The 20,278-nt window shown below is 48.6% G+C and overlaps 1 protein-coding gene across 1 annotated transcript in view; it reads right to left on the reverse strand.

Moving 5' to 3' along the window:
• Window positions 1-18,007, reverse strand: part of NAALADL1 (N-acetylated alpha-linked acidic dipeptidase like 1) — a 362,700-nt gene extending 344,693 nt beyond the window's left edge. The window contains exon 1 of the mRNA XM_085625455.1: window positions 17,682-18,007. Within this exon, the coding sequence (XP_085481581.1) occupies window positions 17,682-17,884 (203 nt within the window). The 5' untranslated portion in view covers window positions 17,885-18,007. The remainder of the gene's footprint in view (window positions 1-17,681) is intronic.
• Window positions 18,008-20,278: the final 2,271 nt, after the last annotated feature.

Here is a 20,278-nt window from a genome sequence, read left to right on the forward strand (position 1 = left end):
ATGTGTAATTTTTGCAAAAATACAGTTAGGCAGTCTTGTGAAAATTGTATGCAATGTATGCCCTTGCGGATCAAAGCCACTTGAGATGCATACTCAATGTAAACGTTCACAGATTTGTGAGACACAGCCGAAGTTGTGCGGGTAGAACTTATTTGTCAGGTCCTTTTGTAGTCTACTAACAATAAGAACACTACTCCATGTGCCACAAGTGATGTGAAGGGCGGTGCAGTTTGAATGTCCTTTTTAGGTCTCGACTATGCAGCGCGCATGCGCTGAATTGGAGGGCCTTTAGCCGTCGCTCTGCTCTTTTTGAAGCACACACTCGTGCTTGTGGCGGTATCCACCTTGCGGGAGCGAGCAGCGGCGTGCATGCTAATTGGCTGTTGCTCGCTCCCGCAAGGCGGATGGTGCCACAAGCATGAGTGTGCTTCAAAACAGTCACTAAGCAGAACGCGGGCCGCTTTTGTTTTTGGACTTTCAGCGCGAGGCTCGCGCGCTTGTGTGTTGCTTTCCTATGGCCCGTTCTGTCACTTTTTGCTTGCTTTCGTCATTTTTTTATGAGGTTGTTTCATTAAAATGTTGTGCCGTCGACAAAATGTATGTTACTATGGTAACTTAAGTGATTTAGCAAGCGGGAGATTCAAGTCGTTTAATAGATGCAGAGCCCGCAAAAAAATATTCAAAGAATCCAGTTTTCTTGCTCTTGTTTTTCTCTCCCAAAACCGCAACATTTGAGCTCCACCAACAACTTTCGACAAACATGCGAAGTTCCTTCCTCAAGAGACCGGGGTTGTGTATATTTTTGCGGCCTACCTCCCTTAGTCCTGCGAGCAGAGACCTTGCAGTCGCCCCTATTAAAATATACAGAGCGCCCCTATTAAAATATACAGAGCGAGTCCGGTGCAGGCCTGTCACGGGGACCCATCAATGCTAATTTGTCACCCGAGGAAAGACAGCACAATTATGGTAATAAATAATAATAGAACTTCAGTACATGACAACATGACGGATGGACTTTCTCAGACCTCATTTACATTGCTTTGTGCTGCAATCATCGCGCCTCTAATGTGACACCGCGCAAATAAGCCCTTCTTGAATACTCTGCAATCTAATGCAAGTGAACTGGCACCGAGAGCGGCCTCTATAAATCATGCTCCAACACATGCCTTTAATGACAGGTAAATCAACAATGAAGTAATTGAGCGTAATACATTGAAATGGCGGGCAGAGGGAAGGGGGGAAAAATCTAACCCAATGTGACTTATTTTATGAGGCGAAAGGTACGCTGCAGTTGAGAGGTGGAAAGGTTGCATTTACCTGGACAAAGGATTCTTGCTGAAATATACCGGTGTCAGTGCAGCGACGCTTACTACACCTGGGTACGCTGTGACTAATCGGACCATGCCGGCCTCTATTTCAGCTGTTTCAAGATGTTTTCATTATTCACATTTCTTACCCACAATCTGAGTCAATTGGGTCGCAAAGGGCCACAATAATCAGCTTTCCCAGTTCCATGCTTGAGTAGCTCATTTGCACCATGTTTATTTTCCAATACCGGGACTTGTATTCTTGGTCTTATAAAGGGATGCAAGGGCTGCAAATCCAGAATGCAAAGGGGGAATAAACTTGGACTGGGTAAGCTACTCATGCAAGGAGCAGGAAAAGCTTAGACCTCTGTTTCGGTTGCACCTCAGTTTAATTGTTGTAATTCTATGTTTTTACAAATTTTTTCTTTTTTCCTTTGATTGTGTTATTATGCAGTGTCAAGAAGCTTTTGCATATTGTGCTATACAAATAAAAAATACAAGTAATGTGACTGTCCCATTCTCCTCACGCACATAAGCTTGCTTTGACAGCACCACTTTTGGAAAGTTCTCAAAAGTAGGAACTGGGCTCAGCCACATTTTTTCCTCAAAAGAGTGAAATAAAACATAGCTCTCAGTGACTGCTTTTGTGTACTGAGGGAAACACATGAAAGGTACACCATAAAAGTATATGTGCTTGAAAAGCCAAAATTCTTAAAAATTCCTAGAAGACAATTGAACAAATTAATAGGAACTAATTCATGTTACTTATCAAGTTACTCTAATTAGCTGGTATATTGCCAACATGTTCTGATCTCTGGTTTGTTGATAGATGGCACTGAACTTGTATTTAGCTCTCTCCATTATCCTATCCTTCGTAGTGCAGACATCTTGCTTTCCCCTAACATTAGTACTCAGTGACACTCTATATGACGGGTCCGTTTTAGGGTCCTACAGCATGTGTGTTTTGAGATCTGGATCACAACCATCCTTTACACATACCCTCAACCTCTCTGGCTTCTAGGGCTCTCACTTTGGTTCCTGTCTTCAAGAGTAGACCAAATAATAATTTCAAAGCTGCTGGAATTTAGACAAGGCCGTCGCATCCAGGGTCTTTCTCCATCTCTTGAATTTTCTATCCCTATGCACTTTGATGTGTTTTCCTAAGCGGCAACATAAATTGTAGGCATAGCCAATAGGTCTCGCCTTTAAGGCCTTATAAGTATTTAGTTATGCAGCACAATATCCTTGGTGCAACAACATCAACTGTTGCATGACTAAACACTTATAAAGTCCCAAAGGCGAGACCTGTTGGCTATGCCAATGCTTGTTGTGATATTGATGCTGGAAGGGAGTACCATGTGGTCAGGTCTTGGAGTTTTTCCTCTGGGTCTTGGAACCAGGTGATGGCTAGATGAAATGTAGCCAAGGTGTGTTGCAAAAGGAGCAAAACACAGACACATACTGTCATCTGTGAAAAGAATGCCATGGCCCACTAGGAGGGCCCTGTGGGCCCCTCTGTATCTCTGTAGTGAGAGAGGTGTCATGCCTTGTAGGAAGGTGGATATCTGACTATGGTTACCCCCAACTTTTTGCCTAGTGTCTAGCTGGTTTTTCGACTTAGTTGGCCTGAGATCCTGCCATTCAGGATCTCAGGCTGTCTGCTCTCTCTGTAAAATGGACTCCATGTACCCTAGGTACATAACCAATTGGTAAGGATCACCTTATTGGACCCTGTACAGTGTACCCTAGGTACCCAGGGCATAGGTGTACCCTAGGCCTCCCAGGGGCTGCAGCATGTATTATGCCACCCCTGGTCTGGCCTTCCAATCAGACACAACTGGCTGATCACTCAGCTGGGGCAAGGTCGTGTAATCACCCCTTGCTTAGATATAGTATGCCTATATCTACCCTTATATATAGACACGTGTGTCCCTATCAGTCACTCCTATGGCAGGCCTTAACAATCCTGGAGGCAGAGTGCTTGGTAACATGTGAGATGGTGCTCTAGCATGAGCTGAGCCTGTCTGCAGCTTTCGGAACCAAGTCCTTATAGCTGTTCTATGATATAGCCTACCATATACTCTTAAAGTGCCTTATAATCTTAAACGGTTATGGTAACTATGGTTTGGCTTTATCAAAACATGTCGTGTAAGGTGTCTAACACTTTGGAATAATACCCCCATACCATTTCTGTTGATGAGGATATTATCCCTCCCTTCTAGAGGGAGAGACATGTTAAAATCCTACTTTGCTGTTTAACTAACCAAAGCCTCAGCATCACAAAATGGATGCTGCTGCCACAGACACAAGTCTGACCTCCTGCTGCTGGGAGTGATCCCAGCCAGGGAGGCCTGGACAATAGGTTTCCTGCTTGGGGAGGTGCTAGCACCTCCCCAGACAGCCTTTAGTGTATTGGGGCAGGGTGGGCTGAAAGGAATGAGACATGCCTGGGGCACACAAGGTGTTCCTTGCATAGTCCAGTTCAAACCGGCGCTGGGGCACTCCAGCCCCAGCTCTGGCGCGAAACTGGACAAAGGGAAGTGGGTGTAACCACCCCCTCCCAGGTCCCACCCATAAGGCGTGACCTAGCAGGTATCCCAGCCCCCCAGATTAGTATAAGAGTGGGAGTTGGGCCTCAAGACTTTAGATTATCCTGAACCTGCAAACTTGAACAGAAACTCTGGACCTTCGACATTCGACGAAAGAAGAAGACTGAAGAATCTCCCTTGTAGCCAAGGAGTGGCTACCCTGTGCAAACAGGCGCCATCAAGAGACTACCCTTTGCTTTGCCCACGTTCTACGAGGAACCGACTGCAGAGCCTGACCAGAGCCTTGACTTCCAGACTTCTCCGACCCTGATCCACATCGACAGCAAAGCTGAGATCCGTGGAGGCGACGAGCGACGTGGGACCGGCTACCTGGGAAAAAAGGCTAGTAACTTAAAGCGCAGCTTCTGAGGTACCCTCGAAGTTGTGCACCGGGGATTGAGAAGCCCCAACCCCAAGCACCATCTGCACCGAAGATCAGCCCCCCACACTCCACGAGTCCTGCGTGGGGCCCTTCAGCATTTTCCTGCTTGCCGCGTCTGTCCGGTTGCTTGCCCGCTGGCTAGTGGCCTTTGTGACGACGCACCCTGAAATCTTCTGCGCTGGTTTGGCTCCTCCAGACTGGCTCCCGCTTCTCTGCAAAGAAGAAGCACCCCAGACCTTCCTGGTCTGCACCAGAAGCAAGTCCTTCGTTCTTCGTGGGTTCCGCTTGCCAAGGCTTGGTGAGTCCTAGTCCAACTTCGACGCCGCCGACAGCAAGAGCCTTCGTGGGACAGCTCGCCTCCTGGTCCTGGTCGTCCTCGACGCTTCCTGGTCCTCCTGGCTGCAGCGACAAGCTTCACCTTCACCTGCAATCTTCACGACATCGCCTGGTTCCTTCCTGGTTCCACGTGGTCACTGGCTAGTGACCTTGACTCTGTCCCTTCTGCTTGCAGGTTTCTTCTCTTCTTGATCCCAGCCTTGGGATCCACCGGACACTCTTCACTGACTGCCTGTCAGCATCTTTCTTCAGGCATCCATAGGAGTCGACGACGAAAACGACGCATCTTCACCCCTATGCACCCGCAGCCTGTGGGCTAGGTAACTTGGGTACTCCGGTGCTCATCAGGATAGTGACTATCCTAGTGTCTAGTTTTCAAGTCTCAACTTCCTAGCTACTCCGGAAGTGTCCTAAATCTACCGTTTTCTAAACTGTACTATTGCTATTGACTTTTACGCATTACGCGTGAGTGTTTCCACTCTGCACACGAATCCCGTGGGCCTCCCACTTCCTAACTAACGCTAGTGTAGTGTAGCCCCAGCGATTCCCTAGGCCTAGGCCTATTCTATTTCCGTGACAGTGGTTCTTATACCACTTACTTAGTATATGGTTTGCGTGGCCCCTAGGGCCTAACTGTATTACTTACCTGTGTGACTTAATGTATGCTTAAATAAGACTGTGTTGTACTTACCTCTAATCTCATAAAGAGTGCTGAGGGTTTGCTTAGAATAAATACACTTTATTTTATATATATATCTGTTGTGGTGTCCTTTCATTTGGTATTCAAGGGATTATATATGGTATCACAGCTGGCTTCACATGCCATTCAGAGTTTAGCCTAAGACTGCTCTTGTCCATGCTACCACTAGGATAGCTGGTCTATAAGGTTGACTTTACAACCAATCACCATAAGGGTATTTGGACTGATATAAGGTGTACACTAGAACTAGTGACATCATACATCAGGCCAACTTCTCACATTGGTGAGCAGCGGTTGGGATCTGAGCTTGCTGTTGTAATACCATTGTAATCTTAAGATACTAAATTGAAAGATCACACAGATATTGTCTAGGTACATATAACATAGTTTATAATACTTAAGTCCTACTGGACTTAGTAGTTGTAGGTTGAAGGGAGTAACACACCCTGACTACAACTACTAGAGAGGTTTAGTAGAAACAACTAGTGTAGGTAGGTGCACACACCACACCCTCACTAGATCATGCCTCTGGGAGGAGATCAAGTAGATGCTCTCTCAGGAGGGGCAGGTCTGCAGAAGACCCCCTCTAGGTATGATACCTTAACATTCCAGGAGATGAGACATTTGTGTACCTCCAGAGGAATAAAACAGGGTTCCAACCCTACCCTTAGACAGCTAGTGGAGCTTCTGGAGGCCTATGATGCTGAAAGAGCTGCCAGGGATGGTGCCATAGCTGTAGATAAGGGTCTACCCACCACAGATGAGTCAGATGGGACTTCAGAAGAAGAGGTAGACAGCCAGGGCCAAGTAGGAAGACTTAGCCAGGCTAACATAAGCCTACATGGGAGTGTGCATGGGGTCCCCCCATACAGACCCACAAGTAGGCTTTCACAGAGAAGCAGGAGGGACAGATCCCCTTCAAGGGAATCCATCCACTCCCATGTCTCTAGCATCTCTAATGCTTCCTCTCACAGGGGAATGACTTCACCTGAGAGAAAGGAGCATGAAGCCAGAATGAGGGAAGCTAATCTGAGGATTCAGAGGGAAGAACTTGCCCTTGCCAAGGAGAAGCTTGCTCTGGCTAGAGAGCAAAAATTGTGTGGGTCAGAACCCACTGGTGGCAGCAACATTCCTAGAGATAGGGATAGGTCTTATGACCATAGAAACCTAAGCAAGATAGTCCCCCCATATCAGAATGGGGATGACATCCACAAGTGGATGACTGCTTTGGAGAGGGCCTGCAAAGTACAGCAGGTACCCCAAAGTCAGTGGGCAGCTATCTTGTGGCTCTCCTTTTCTGACAAAGGCAGAGACAAGCTCCTCACAGTCAGTGATGAGGATGCAAACAATTACAAAGTCCTGAAGAGTGCTCTGATAGATGGGTTTGGCTTAACCACTGAGCAATATAGGTTGTTGTTCAGAGACACCCAGAAGACACAGACACAGGACTGGTCTGATTTTGTGGATTGTGCCACTAAGGCTTTGGAAGGTTGGTTAAATGGCAGCAAGGTACAGGACTATACAAGATTGTACAACTTGATTATGAGGGAGCAGATCCTTAGTAATTGTCAGAACCAGCTTCTCCATCAACACCTGGTAGACTCAGATTTGACCTCTCCCCAAGAATTGGGAAAGAGGGCAGATAAATGGGTCAGGACCAGGATTAGGCCTAAAAATCAGGGTGGTGACCAAAAGAAAGATACCACCAAGCCTCAAGAGAAGGGTGGGGATAAAGCAAAAGAGAAATCTTCCTCAGGGCCCCAAAACTCCACACAGGGTGGTGGGTCCCAAGCTCCCTCCTCTACCACAGTTAAAAAGCCTTACTGCCATGTGTGTAAAACTCCTGGGCATTGGAAAACTGACAGCAGTTGTCCACAGGCTAAAAACAAAACTGTTCCTCCAACTACTCCTGTCACACCACCTATTACTGTCAGCAGTAATCCCCCAGGTGGTGGGAGTGCCCCCAAAAATTTGGTTGGGTTTTCTTGGGGAACACAGGGGGATCCTGGCTTAGCCAATTCCCCTACAGCAGCTACTCTTGTCTGTGATGGTGGCATGGGGTTTGCCAACTTCACTGCCTGTCCCAACACTTTGGGTAGGTACAGACAGGAACCCTACATCAATGGTAGAAAAGCTGAGGCCTACAGAGACACTGGAGCTAGCATCACTATGGTGGCCCATAGGCTAGTTCCCTCTGAGCAGCTTTTGCCTGGTTTCTCATACCAGGTGACTAACATTGATGGCAAACAGAACAGTCATCCCATGGCAGAGGTATGTCTCAGCTGGGGAGGTGTCACTGGCCCTAAAAGGGGGGCAGTGTCTCCAACCTTGCCTGTGGACTGCTTACTGGGGAATGACTTAGAACTCTCAGCTTGGGCTGGAGTTGAACAAGACACCCATTCCAAAATGGTAGGCCTTTCCCAAAAGGGTAGTGGGGTTGTGCCAGTCACAACCCCTGTCCAAGCAGATTTCCTCCCTGAAAAGGTTGGAAGGGCAGTGGTAGCCACAGCCCAGGCACAGACAGACTTCCCTGTAGAAATTGGCAGAGCTGTGACAGTCACAGCTCAAACACAAACTGAGTGCCTTCCTGAAAAGGTTGGCAAGGCTGTAATGGTCTCAGCCCATACTCAGACTGACTTAGGTGTAGTGAAGCCTGAAACTATGGATCACTCCACACAAACAGAGAGTAGTGGGGAGGAAGAAAAGTCTCCCTCTCCCCAGACATTAGGAAAAGGTCAGCCTCCGCAGGGATCTGACCTCACCCCTTGTGAAGGAACTGCCCCAGAGGTAGCCAGGCCTGGCCTGGCAGAGCCTCTGATGTCAGTGGCCCCTTCCAAGGTGGGACCCAGTCTGGTGCAGGTAGCCTGCCTCTCTCTACCCTGCCTCAGTCAGCCCAGGGCTGCAGAGGTCAGGGAGGCCAGTGGACCCCAAGAGGGCCCCTGTCCACAAGAACCCCCCCCATCAAAAGAATGAGGATTGCCTGGCTAGTAGCCCTAGCCAGGTGATGGGTAAAAACATTCCTGAGGGATCCCCTTCACAGGTAGTTAGGGACCTCCCCCAGAGGGATTCTGTTGGGCACAGGCAAACATGGGACCCTAGGGCCCCAAACCTGACCTGTCCCTCCAGTAAGCCCACAAAAGGGACCCAGCCTCCAGCTTTAGGTAGCCAGAGGCTGACCCTGAGAGCACAGTGCAACTCAGTTAGAGAAAGAAAGGCATCCATGGTGGAGGATGATTGGAGGAAGCTGAGGCCTCACTTTGAGGACACTCACTTCAGTACTCCATCTCAACACCAGCCTTTTACTTTGCAAAGACACACCAAAGGTAGAGATTCCCTATGGTGGAGACCCTATGATATCTTTAGGATGAGGGATTGCTTAGTGGACCATGAGACAGGGGGTAACCATGCCAGTGCTGGTTCTTCCTTATATGGCCACTCAGGCAATAGAGGCTTACCTTGTCAAGGCCAGCCTTATCTCCTTTCGTTTGGGGGGGGGTTGTGTAGGAAGGTGGATATCTGACTATGGTTACCCCCAACTTTTTGCCTAGTGTCTAGCTGGTTTTTCGACTTAGTTGGCCTGAGATCCTGCCATTCAGGATCTCAGGCTGTCTGCTCTCTCTGTAAAATGGACTCCATGTACCCTAGGTACATAACCAATTGGTAAGGATCACCTTATTGGACCCTGTACAGTGTACCCTAGGTACCCAGGGCATAGGTGTACCCTAGGCCTCCCAGGGGCTGCAGCATGTATTATGCCACCCCTGGTCTGGCCTTCCAATCAGACACAACTGGCTGATCACTCAGCTGGGGCAAGGTCGTGTAATCACCCCTTGCTTAGATATAGTATGCCTATATCTACCCTTATATATAGACACATGTGTCCCTATCAGTCACTCCTATGGCAGGCCTTAACAATCCTGGAGGCAGAGTGCTTGGTAACATGTGAGATGGTGCTCTAGCATGAGCTGAGCCTGTCTGCAGCTTTCGGAACCAAGTCCTTATAGCTGTTCTATGATATAGCCTACCATATACTCTTAAAGTGCCTTATAATCTTAAACGGTTATGGTAACTATGGTTTGGCTTTATCAAAACATGTCGTGTAAGGTGTCTAACACTTTGGAATAATACCCCCATACCATTTCTGGTGATGAGGATATTATCCCTCCCTTCTAGAGGGAGAGACATGTTAAAATCCTACTTTGCTGTTTAACTAACCAAAGCCTCAGCATCACAAAATGGATGCTGCTGCCACAGACACAAGTCTGACCTCCTGCTGCTGGGAGTGATCCCAGCCAGGGAGGCCTGGACAATAGGTTTCCTGCTTGGGGAGGTGCTAGCACCTCCCCAGACAGCCTTTAGTGTATTGGGGCAGGGTGGGCTGAAAGGAATGAGACATGCCTGGGGCACACAAGGTGTTCCTTGCATAGTCCAGTTCAAACCGGCGCTGGGGCACTCCAGCCCCAGCTCTGGCGCGAAACTGGACAAAGGGAAGTGGGTGTAACCACCCCCTCCCAGGTCCCACCCATAAGGCGTGACCTAGCAGGTATCCCAGCCCCCCAGATTAGTATAAGAGTGGGAGTTGGGCCTCAAGACTTTAGATTATCCTGAACCTGCAAACTTGAACAGAAACTCTGGACCTTCGACATTCGATGAAAGAAGAAGACTGAAGAATCTCCCTTGTAGCCAAGGAGTGGCTACCCTGTGCAAACAGGCGCCATCAAGAGACTACCCTTTGCTTTGCCCACGTTCTACGAGGAACCGACTGCAGAGCCTGACCAGAGCCTTGACTTCCAGACTTCTCCGACCCTGATCCACATCGACAGCAAAGCTGAGATCCGTGGAGGCGACGAGCGACGTGGGACCGGCTACCTGGGAAAAAAGGCTAGTAACTTAAAGCGCAGCTTCTGAGGTACCCTCGAAGTTGTGCACCGGGGATTGAGAAGCCCCAACCCCAAGCACCATCTGCACCGAAGATCAGCCCCCCACACTCCACGAGTCCTGCGTGGGGCCCTTCAGCATTTTCCTGCTTGCCGCGTCTGTCCGGTTGCTTGCCCGCTGGCTAGTGGCCTTTGTGACGACGCACCCTGAAATCTTCTGCGCTGGTTTGGCTCCTCCAGACTGGCTCCCGCTTCTCTGCAAAGAAGAAGCACCCCAGACCTTCCTGGTCTGCACCAGAAGCAAGTCCTTCGTTCTTCGTGGGTTCCGCTTGCCAAGGCTTGGTGAGTCCTAGTCCAACTTCGACGCCGCCGACAGCAAGAGCCTTCGTGGGACAGCTCGCCTCCTGGTCCTGGTCGTCCTCGACGCTTCCTGGTCCTCCTGGCTGCAGCGACAAGCTTCACCTTCACCTGCAATCTTCACGACATCGCCTGGTTCCTTCCTGGTTCCACGTGGTCACTGGCTAGTGACCTTGACTCTGTCCCTTCTGCTTGCAGGTTTCTTCTCTTCTTGATCCCAGCCTTGGGATCCACCGGACACTCTTCACTGACTGCCTGTCAGCATCTTTCTTCAGGCATCCATAGGAGTCGACGACGAAAACGACGCATCTTCACCCCTATGCACCCGCAGCCTGTGGGCTAGGTAACTTGGGTACTCCGGTGCTCATCAGGATAGTGACTATCCTAGTGTCTAGTTTTCAAGTCTCAACTTCCTAGCTACTCCGGAAGTGTCCTAAATCTACAGTTTTCTAAACTGTACTATTGCTATTGACTTTTACGCATTACGCGTGAGTGTTTCCACTCTGCACACGAATCCCGTGGGCCTCCCACTTCCTAACTAACGCTAGTGTAGTGTAGCCCCAGCGATTCCCTAGGCCTAGGCCTATTCTATTTCCGTGACAGTGGTTCTTATACCACTTACTTAGTATATGGTTTGCGTGGCCCCTAGGGCCTAACTGTATTACTTACCTGTGTGACTTAATGTATGCTTAAATAAGACTGTGTTGTACTTACCTCTAATCTCATAAAGAGTGCTGAGGGTTTGCTTAGAATAAATACACTTTAGTTTATATATATATCTGTTGTGGTGTCCTTTCATTTGGTATTCAAGGGATTATATATGGTATCACAGCTGGCTTCACATGCCATTCAGAGTTTAGCCTAAGACTGCTCTTGTCCATGCTACCACTAGGATAGCTGGTCTATAAGGTTGACTTTACAACCAATCACCATAAGGGTATTTGGACTGATATAAGGTGTACACTAGAACTAGTGACATCATACATCAGGCCAACTTCTCACATGCCTCCATCATAAAGCCCCTCAGGATGATCTCTAAATTTAACTCACTCAGAAGATCATTTGGTGTCTACCCTCCAGAATCCTTTACTCCTCTGCAGTGCAAACCTACTCTCAATCCAGAAAGTGCAGTGCAGAATCTTAGACAGAAGGCTCCTCTACATCTGAGGAGGCTAGCTGTGAAATTCTCTGCCAGCAGAGTGGTGTAGCCAATCAGACCATCGGAAAATCAGGAAGTTGCTTAAAAGGTGCCTATTTGTTCATTCGGTATGTGCAAGTAAGAGGATGACAGGCAGGTGATCAGCACCAGGAGAAGGTTCTCACTCGTTCATCATTCTAGAGCTCCCTTCTGTTCCCCTCTGCTCTGAACGCAGGCATCTGATGTTCATAAGAGAATATTATCCTAAACACTGAGTGCTCTATGGCTTTCAACACATCTCCCCATGCTCCATTAGGCCTAAGTGGCAGCCATGCAGGGGTAGCATTCTTCTACAAAAACAGTTTATAAAATAACAATATATATATATATTTTTTTTAAATAAAATAACAATAATAATAAAGCCCAAGAGATAGCTGCTGCAGTGGAAACCGGTGGATATATTCTAGGCCATCGAACTATTCAGTTATATGGTTGCTATGCTTTCAACATAATTATGGCTTTACTGCACCAACCCCATAATCCACCTTCTGTGGCATAAGTTGCAAATTTCAACAAAAACAAAAAAATAGTTTCCAGCCCAAACGGATAGAAGGCTCGTTTTTTTTTTTAAGTGTCATATGTAGTGCGGTACAGTGGCAGACTCTTTGAGAAAATGTTAACAGGTCACTTTTTAGTTGCCGATTGCTGTATTTAGGTGTTAAATTGCTTCTAATGATTTGAAACGTGCAAGTCAAACATGGATGTGTGTTAGGAGACAATAGTGAGATAATACTGCCACAGAATGTGTCACATTAGCTGTATAATTTGCCTTTTCTTGCTGCATAAATTAGTTAAACCTGCACAATAATTTAGTCCTCCATTACCTCATAATTCCTATGGCCCTGCAGGTAGGAAAGTGGTTTTCTGTTGCAGTAACACCCCCACTTTTGTTGCCAGACTACTGATGCACTTTGACTTGATGTGCCCTGGGTCGCTGCCAATCAGGTTCCCAGGGCCTGTGTTCTTTCCCCAAAACTAACCTAATTGTCATCTCTGGCGACGGGTCAGCCCCTGGTAAATGGTACCTCAGGTACCCAGCGAACTGTGACCAGGGAAGACCTCTAAGGGCTGCAGCACTTATTGTTCCACCCTTTGAGGCCCTGTACCTTTACACACACACACACACACTGCCTTTTCAGGCTACGTGTTTTGGTGTAGAACAAAGTGAAGAGTCGACATGGCACACATCCCTATGTGCCATGCCTACAACCCACTGCCCAGGCATAGATCAGTCACCCCTCTAGCTGGGTGCACTATACCAGTGGTGAGGATACGGGTGCATGGGTCCTGTACCCCTACAGTGTCTAAGTCCATTCTTAGACATTGTAAGTGCAGTAATGCCATTAAGAGTATATGGTGCAGGGAGTTTGTCACTAAACTCCACAGCACCATAATGGCTACACTGAAAACTGAGAAGTTTGGTATCAAACTTCTCAGCACATTAAACCCACATTGATGCCAGGGTGGAATTTAATGAAAAATGCACACAGAGGGCATCTTAGAGATGCCCCCTGAAAAACAACCTATCACTAGTGTCCTGGCTGAGTGGCTGCTTTCAGCTGCCACCACCAGACATGTTTCTGGACCCCTGGGTCGAGAGCCTGCTGCTCTCTGGGGCCTGAAATAATGCACATCCTGGGATGAGGTGCCAAGCCTCCTCCCCCAGGATGGGCAGGGTTCAAGAAGGGGAAGCTTCAAAGGCTTGCTGCCTTTGTGAGCTTACCCAGGCCACTTGCTGCTCTCAGCAACTGGTCCCCACCGGCTCTGACCCCCACTTTGAACGGGAGAACCGGTGGGAAAAACAAGTGAGGAAGAGAGGTGTGCCCACCTCTGCCAACTCCACCCCTCAGGTGGGGGAGGCGAGGTGAAGCACAACTCTCAGTCCCCGCCATCTTGCAGATGGAGGGACTCAGCCAACCAGGGACAGGCTCATGACCCCCTCCCACTGGAGGGTGGCATAATAGGGGATGTACCCACCCCAGGGAAGGGACCCATTGGTCCCTGCCTTTTACCTATCTGTATCGCCCCTAAATCTAGTATTTAGGGGCGCCCCTGAACCTTGCTTCCTCAGACAATAAGAAACTACAAGAAGAAGAAGAAGAAGAAGAAGAAGGACCAAACAGCTATGCAGCAGCTAACAAGAGGAAGACGCCTCATGTCTTGGCACCAGCCCTATCGGCCTGTCTCCCCCTCGAACCTGTTCCTGCTAAATCCTGGTGTGTCCTGCAGTCAACAATCACGAAAACACCGGAGGACATTCCTGCCTTCAAGCACAAAGACTTTGTCTCCCGTGAACACCGGATTTGTTCATCTGCAACCTCTGGCTCCGGCCGGACACAGCAAATGCACCCCACTCTGCACCTGCCGTCCACGGCCCGAGCTCGAGTGGGCAAACCCCACGAGGAGGTCACCCCGGCGACGCCTGCAGCCTAAATCCAGAAGGTCCCCCCAACCGCGACCAGGAGCTGGTAAGAAGACATCCCTGCAGCTGATGCCCCACGACTTTGGTGCCCAAACCGACGGTGCCTAACCAACCCCTAACTTCCCAACTTACCTCATGAAGTGGTGGTCGCACCCAGAATACCGCAAAAACCAAAGGAAATGATGGACGGAGTGTTGAACATTGCAAGCACTCACCCCCAGTCAACTGATCTGGGTTTAATCCATCACCGTTCTTTAGCCCACTCTGCCACCCCAGTTCAGACATGGCCATATGCAAATCAGTCTGACCCTGTGCCTCATGGGAACAGTCCAGCCCGAACTACCAAGCCATGTCTTCCCTGGACAGGAAACAAGCTTCCTAGGACCGGTTTCTGGCATTTCAGCCGTCTTCAGCCAGGCTTGCTTGAATCCAGTGGCAAAGTGAGCAAGGGACTCACGTCTGAGCATACCCTGCCAACTTATGGCGAACAAAGCAAAAACCAAAGGAAATGATGGACGGAGTGTTGAACATTGCAAGCACTCACCCCCAGTCAACTGATCTGGGTTTAATCCATCACCGTTCTTTAACCAACCCCTAACTTCCCAACTTACCTCATGAAGTGGTGGTCGCAATCAGAATACCTTCATCCCCAAGCCTGCAGTGCCTTTGCAAACCGGAGGTTCCTCATTGAAAACAACAGGGCGCCCGACGTCGAAACAGCACCCTGCATCCGGTCGGCCTAGTGCCGCTGAGGGTGCACCTTTGGTGCTTCTTTGTTTCCCCATTTGCCCTGAGCTAAAGTACAGGAGCTTTGCTCCCACAACTAAGTGGCCTGCTTGCCAGCAGCCACCAACCGGAGGCCCCCTATTCCCCGTTGGATAACATTGGGCCTCAGCACTCTGCACCCGGCCGCCCTAGTGCCGCTGAGGGTGTAACTAGAGTGCATCCTTGACCCTGGGGGACCCCTGAGTTTACCCCCAGAACCTCAACTCCCACTACCAAATACTTACCTCAAAACCAATAACAGTATTTTTCGCTATACGATAAAGTTGACAGTTTTTCTCTGAAAAGTTTTTAAGTGTGGAGTTTGAAAACCTAAAGAAATTCCTTAAAATTCCACTGACAAAAACGATTTTACTTACCTGTTTGCAGGAAATGTCCCAGAGTAGTATCCAGGTATACCACTCTGAGTAAGAAAAGTTATCTCAAAAGTAACTTACCTGTAATTTTACTGAAAAGCCCATTCAAGTCTATGTACTGTATTTACAAAGTATTGCATTTCTCTGAAACCATACTGTAAGTCAAAACAAAGTGCATTTACTATTGCAAATCCAAACTGTACTACAACTGTATATTTACTGCAAAGTACTTATCACCTACCTGCACCAGGCTGCTTGGTTCCAGGAAATAAAATACCTAAAAGGATATTTTTTATGCAAAATAATTGGTCTGAAATTCAGTCTTTGTGTGTGTGAATTCATTTGCTGACTGAGTGTGTACAACAAATGCTTAACACTGTCCTCTGATACTGCCTTACTGCTCAACCACACTACCACAGATAGAGAGTGAGGTGCTATTGAACTTAACCTCTGCCTACCCTTGGGGTTCCACTGGACTATGTGCACACTATACATCACTTTGGTATAGTACACACAGAGCAAACACAGTGAGATGATGGACGAAGTGCTGAAACCTTTCAGACACTCACGCCCAGTCACAGATCTGGGTTGAATCCATCATCGTTCTTTAGCTCACTTCGCCACCCCAGTTCAGACTCAGCTATATGCAAATCAGTCTTGCCCCTGTGCCTCATGGGTACAGTCAAGCCCGAACTGCCAAGCCAGGTCTTCTCTGGACCGGAATTAAGCATCCTGGAACTGGTTTAAGGGTAACACCCCATACAGAGCCAGCTTCCTACTCTGACCTCTACATAGAATTCCGTATTAGAACCATGAAGCAGACTTAACTTTCCCCAATCCTTCCTCAAAATGGGCTTCATTTGGTGACCGCACAGGAATTGCAGGAACAAACTGAATAAACTCTCCAGAGCCTTCTCAACATCTCTAGTTTCTACTGAGAAACCAGTAGCAGCTTGAGTAGTGAATGTAAACTTAACTCCACACCTGAAGAATAGCATGGGGGAATAGTGATGTCCTCTAGAAAGGAACCCACTTTCCAAAAGAGACCAAATATTGCACTACATCTCCATTACCGTTTTCTTCGCGTTGCTTCAAAGTCTGACGGGGCTCATAAGGTTTCCTGGGATTTACAGTACAAATGCAGACCTGTTTATATTCCACCAGGGACTCAGGCGTTCAAAGTGGCATAACTCACACATTATAGGGGGATTATGCGGGAAGATGAAGGAAGAACAGTGGGGACTCAGATCTCGAATTACAAATTCCACCAGTAATTCTGCATTCCTATAGTGGAATTTCAGGATTCCATTTGTAACCCCCCTGTAAAACCGCAACCCGAAAGTTCACTGTGTCCCTCTATCATTAGCTCGGGGGGAGGAGTGGGGGGCAAAATTAGCACCCACAACACCTGTTATTGTAATTAGGGAACCTCATGCTTAATTTGAACTGGTGGCTGCAGGCGATGGGCACCAGCACTCATTTTTGAGTACTGAAACTCACTTTTTTATGATCAGACTTTGACGTGGAACATGAGAGAAAAAGACAGAAAATGAGTAAGAGAAAGACAGATGAACAGTGACAAAGTGAGACAGCTGAGGTGATAAGGAACCTGCAAGAATTTGATAAAGAGGCCAAGGTGTAGACTGATTGCAGAAAGAGATGAGGTGGAATCACACTAGGCAGCCTTAACATTCAGCAGTGCCGACGGAGAACTCCTATTTAAAACTTTGGGTCAATGCACTTCAGTTGTGCTGTAAACATTTTTAGAGTGGGGGTGCTGCCATTAATGTTATATCAATAAAGTCATAGAGATTGTGAACGATCCACGCATCAAACAAAAAAACGTGTAGCAAATGTGCCACGCCCATTCGGTAGGAGAATGGTATGGGTGTGGTATGTATCCAGAGTGCTGATGAGGTAGCGCACTGTCATTTACAGACAGCACATTTTCCGCTGAAATGGCCACTCAATTTGCATGGACATGCAATTTTACTGGTAAAAATATAGAGCGCAGAAACAAACGTGTGTAAATTGTTTTTCAGAGACTATTTATCACTTGAGCATTACCAAGTAAAGTGTCTTGATTTATTTTGCTCCAATTAAAATCTTTGTTTGCATCACACTTTTGAAATATGTGTATAGTTAATTTTCCGAAATTTAAATGTTGTGTGGTAGAAAAAAACTGGCATGCTACAGCCTTTCCTTTACTGTACCCCAGCAGTATTGTCACCCAGATAACTTTTACAAACTCCTCTCACTTTGCTGCTGCATCTATAGCACCCCTACTTCCAGCGCCTAAGCTGTACTGTATATTCATTTAACAAATGAAGGAGCGGGCACAGCCCCCGAGCTAGGCAGACAAAACTGGGCCTTACTTCAGGTGCTCTCCGATCCTATTGTTGTTGATCTCATCCATCACCTGCTGGAGCAGGGACTCGTCGAGGTCCCTCGAGAGGTCCTGCAGGCAGCTCGGCTGGGGCGTGGATGGCTTGGGAATGGCAAAGTGGCCCAGCAGCAGGCCGATGGTCAAGACCCCCGCTGCGGCCAGGACGCCCCCGAGGATGATGTACCAGCGCATCTTGCCAGGCCCTCCGGTCACCAGAGTGAGTGAGTTCAGGCCAAGGTAGAACTCAGTCTTTTATAAAGCCATAAGGCGACGACAGATCGAGTGCTGGCTGGCAATAAAGCCATAGATAGTATCACTCAGATCTCTTGCTACATTGCCTTTGTGCAGTTACTCATTAGCGAGATGGCAATCCTGATTTGGAAACTCGAGGAGCAGAATGCTGCCCTTTGCTCGGAGATGAAATTCCATGTCCTGGCACATCCTCGAGAAAAAAAAACACAGGAACTGGGAATCGAGCTCCACAGATCCCAGGACACCCGAGCTCATACTCCTGAACACTCTGTGGCACAGGAACACTGGGAATTGCCAGGTCTAGGCCCACCTTTTATTTAAAAATCCTAAATAAATGCCTACAAGAGCCGCAGATCTGCCGCCACTAACAGTATCCAACATGCTTAAACGTTGGCCCATATTTCCAGAGATTTGGCGAACGAGCTCATGTGACGCAATGCGATGTTGAGGGATACAAATAGTAGTGTCCATCACCTTTGGTGCGCATTTCCTAAACGACCCTTGTGTCGGTTAGTGTGAAACCCCATAGTCCCTATAAATATTTGCGCGCCTGGGGTGGCGACATGGGATACACGCCTAAGATCAGCTATAGCCAGGCAAAGCAGTGCAGCCTGGCTTTCCGTGGAATGCAACCGCCAAATGAAAACTGGTGCATATAATGGACAAAGGGAAATGGCGTGATATTTCCATTCGTTATATCTGTACTTTTTGCAAAATGTACACATTACACCACTGACACTTGGTGTTCGTCAACGCGAAAGACAATTACACCGAAAGGTGGGCCTTGAGCAAACACCTCATTCAAGACTCCTCTTGCCCTTGTAGCAACACCAAATAATGGTTAGCACCGCGCAAACAGAACATTAGGGGCATTTGCATGGTTGTTGGAAGGAATCATAGATAAGCAACGCGTTTGAAATAATATATGTTTTTTTTTTCATAGGTAGGACACACCACGTCACAACAATGGTGCAGATGTTCTCGCCCCATCTCACTATGTGATTCTTAGTAAATCTGTCACGTTGTTTGGAAGAGAAGATTCGACATATGACATGGGTCTTCTATTTTTGCCCTCAGTACAGAGATGCGTTTTTTTTTTAGCTAAGAAGCTGGTTTCGGAACCTAGAGACCTCGGTTTTAATCCTGCTTGGGCACATGACCAGAATATTGGGTGAACATGAATCACTTTATCTCCTTCATAGAAAAGGAGGGTAAATGCCGCTGACCGCGGCCCCCGCAGGGGGCCACTCGGCGGTCGGCGCCTTAGTGGCCCCGGGGCCCCGGTCACCCCTCCCCACTCCATACTTCGGGGGGGGGGCGGGGGCAGGGTTCCTGATTGTGCCCCCCTCCGTGTCAGGGGCCGGAAGTGACGCGAAAGGCGCGTCACTTCCGGGCCCAGGTGTGAGGGGAAGGCTATTTAGCCTTCCCCCACCCTCACTGGCGACCTCTTTGTCGCCCACCTCGCCTCATCGCCGCATCTAGGTCGTCGCTTTGTCGTCGTGCTTCTTCATTAACGGTGAGTCTTGCTGCACCCACTCCGCCCCGGCCCTGTCCCTGGGCAGTACCAGGTCGACGGGGCCCTGTGGCACGATTGCCACGGACGGAGGGGGCACAAGATACATGCTTGTGCGGCGGCCAGAGAGGGCGGAAAAGTTAAGCAGGGGGGGGAAGCTCGAAACGCACTCGGCAGCCGCCGTTAAACACGGTGCTCATGCACAGTGCTCAGAGTACCGGCGGGTCGAGCTCGCGTTGTGACGCTGGCCGATTCATTTAATCTCCCGTGCCTGACCATATAAGTAAATACAGTGCTCATGCACAGCGCCCCAATACCTTCGGGCGAGCTCGCGCTGTGATTCCGGGCAAAGCACTTAACCTCCCCGTGCCTGGAATTTGGTGGAAAAACGGTGCGCTGGGCGAATCACTTAATCTCCCCGTGCCTGAACATATACGTAAATACGGTGCGCAGGCACAGCCCCCCAGGACCTTCGGGCGAGTTTGCGCTGGGATCCTGGGCAAAGCATTTAATCTCCCTGTGGCCGGATTTGATGTAAATACAGTGCGCACGCATGGCGGTCCGGTTACCATCGGGTCGTGATCGCGCAGTGACGCCAGGCGAATCACTTAATCTCCCCGTGCCTGGACATGTCCGTGAATATGGTGCTCATGCACAGCGCTACAATGCCGGTGGGCGAGTTCGTGCGGTGACGCCAGGCAAATCATTTAATCTTCCCGTGCCTGAATGCAGATGTAAATACGGGGCTCATGTACAGCGCTCCAAGGCCTTCGGGTCGAGCTTGCGCTGGGAACCGGGTCAAATCACTTAGTCTCCCAGTG

The sequence above is a fragment of the Triturus cristatus genome, chromosome 9, assembly GCF_964204655.1.
Source record: "Triturus cristatus chromosome 9, aTriCri1.1, whole genome shotgun sequence".
Lineage (NCBI taxonomy): Eukaryota > Metazoa > Chordata > Amphibia > Caudata > Salamandridae > Triturus > Triturus cristatus.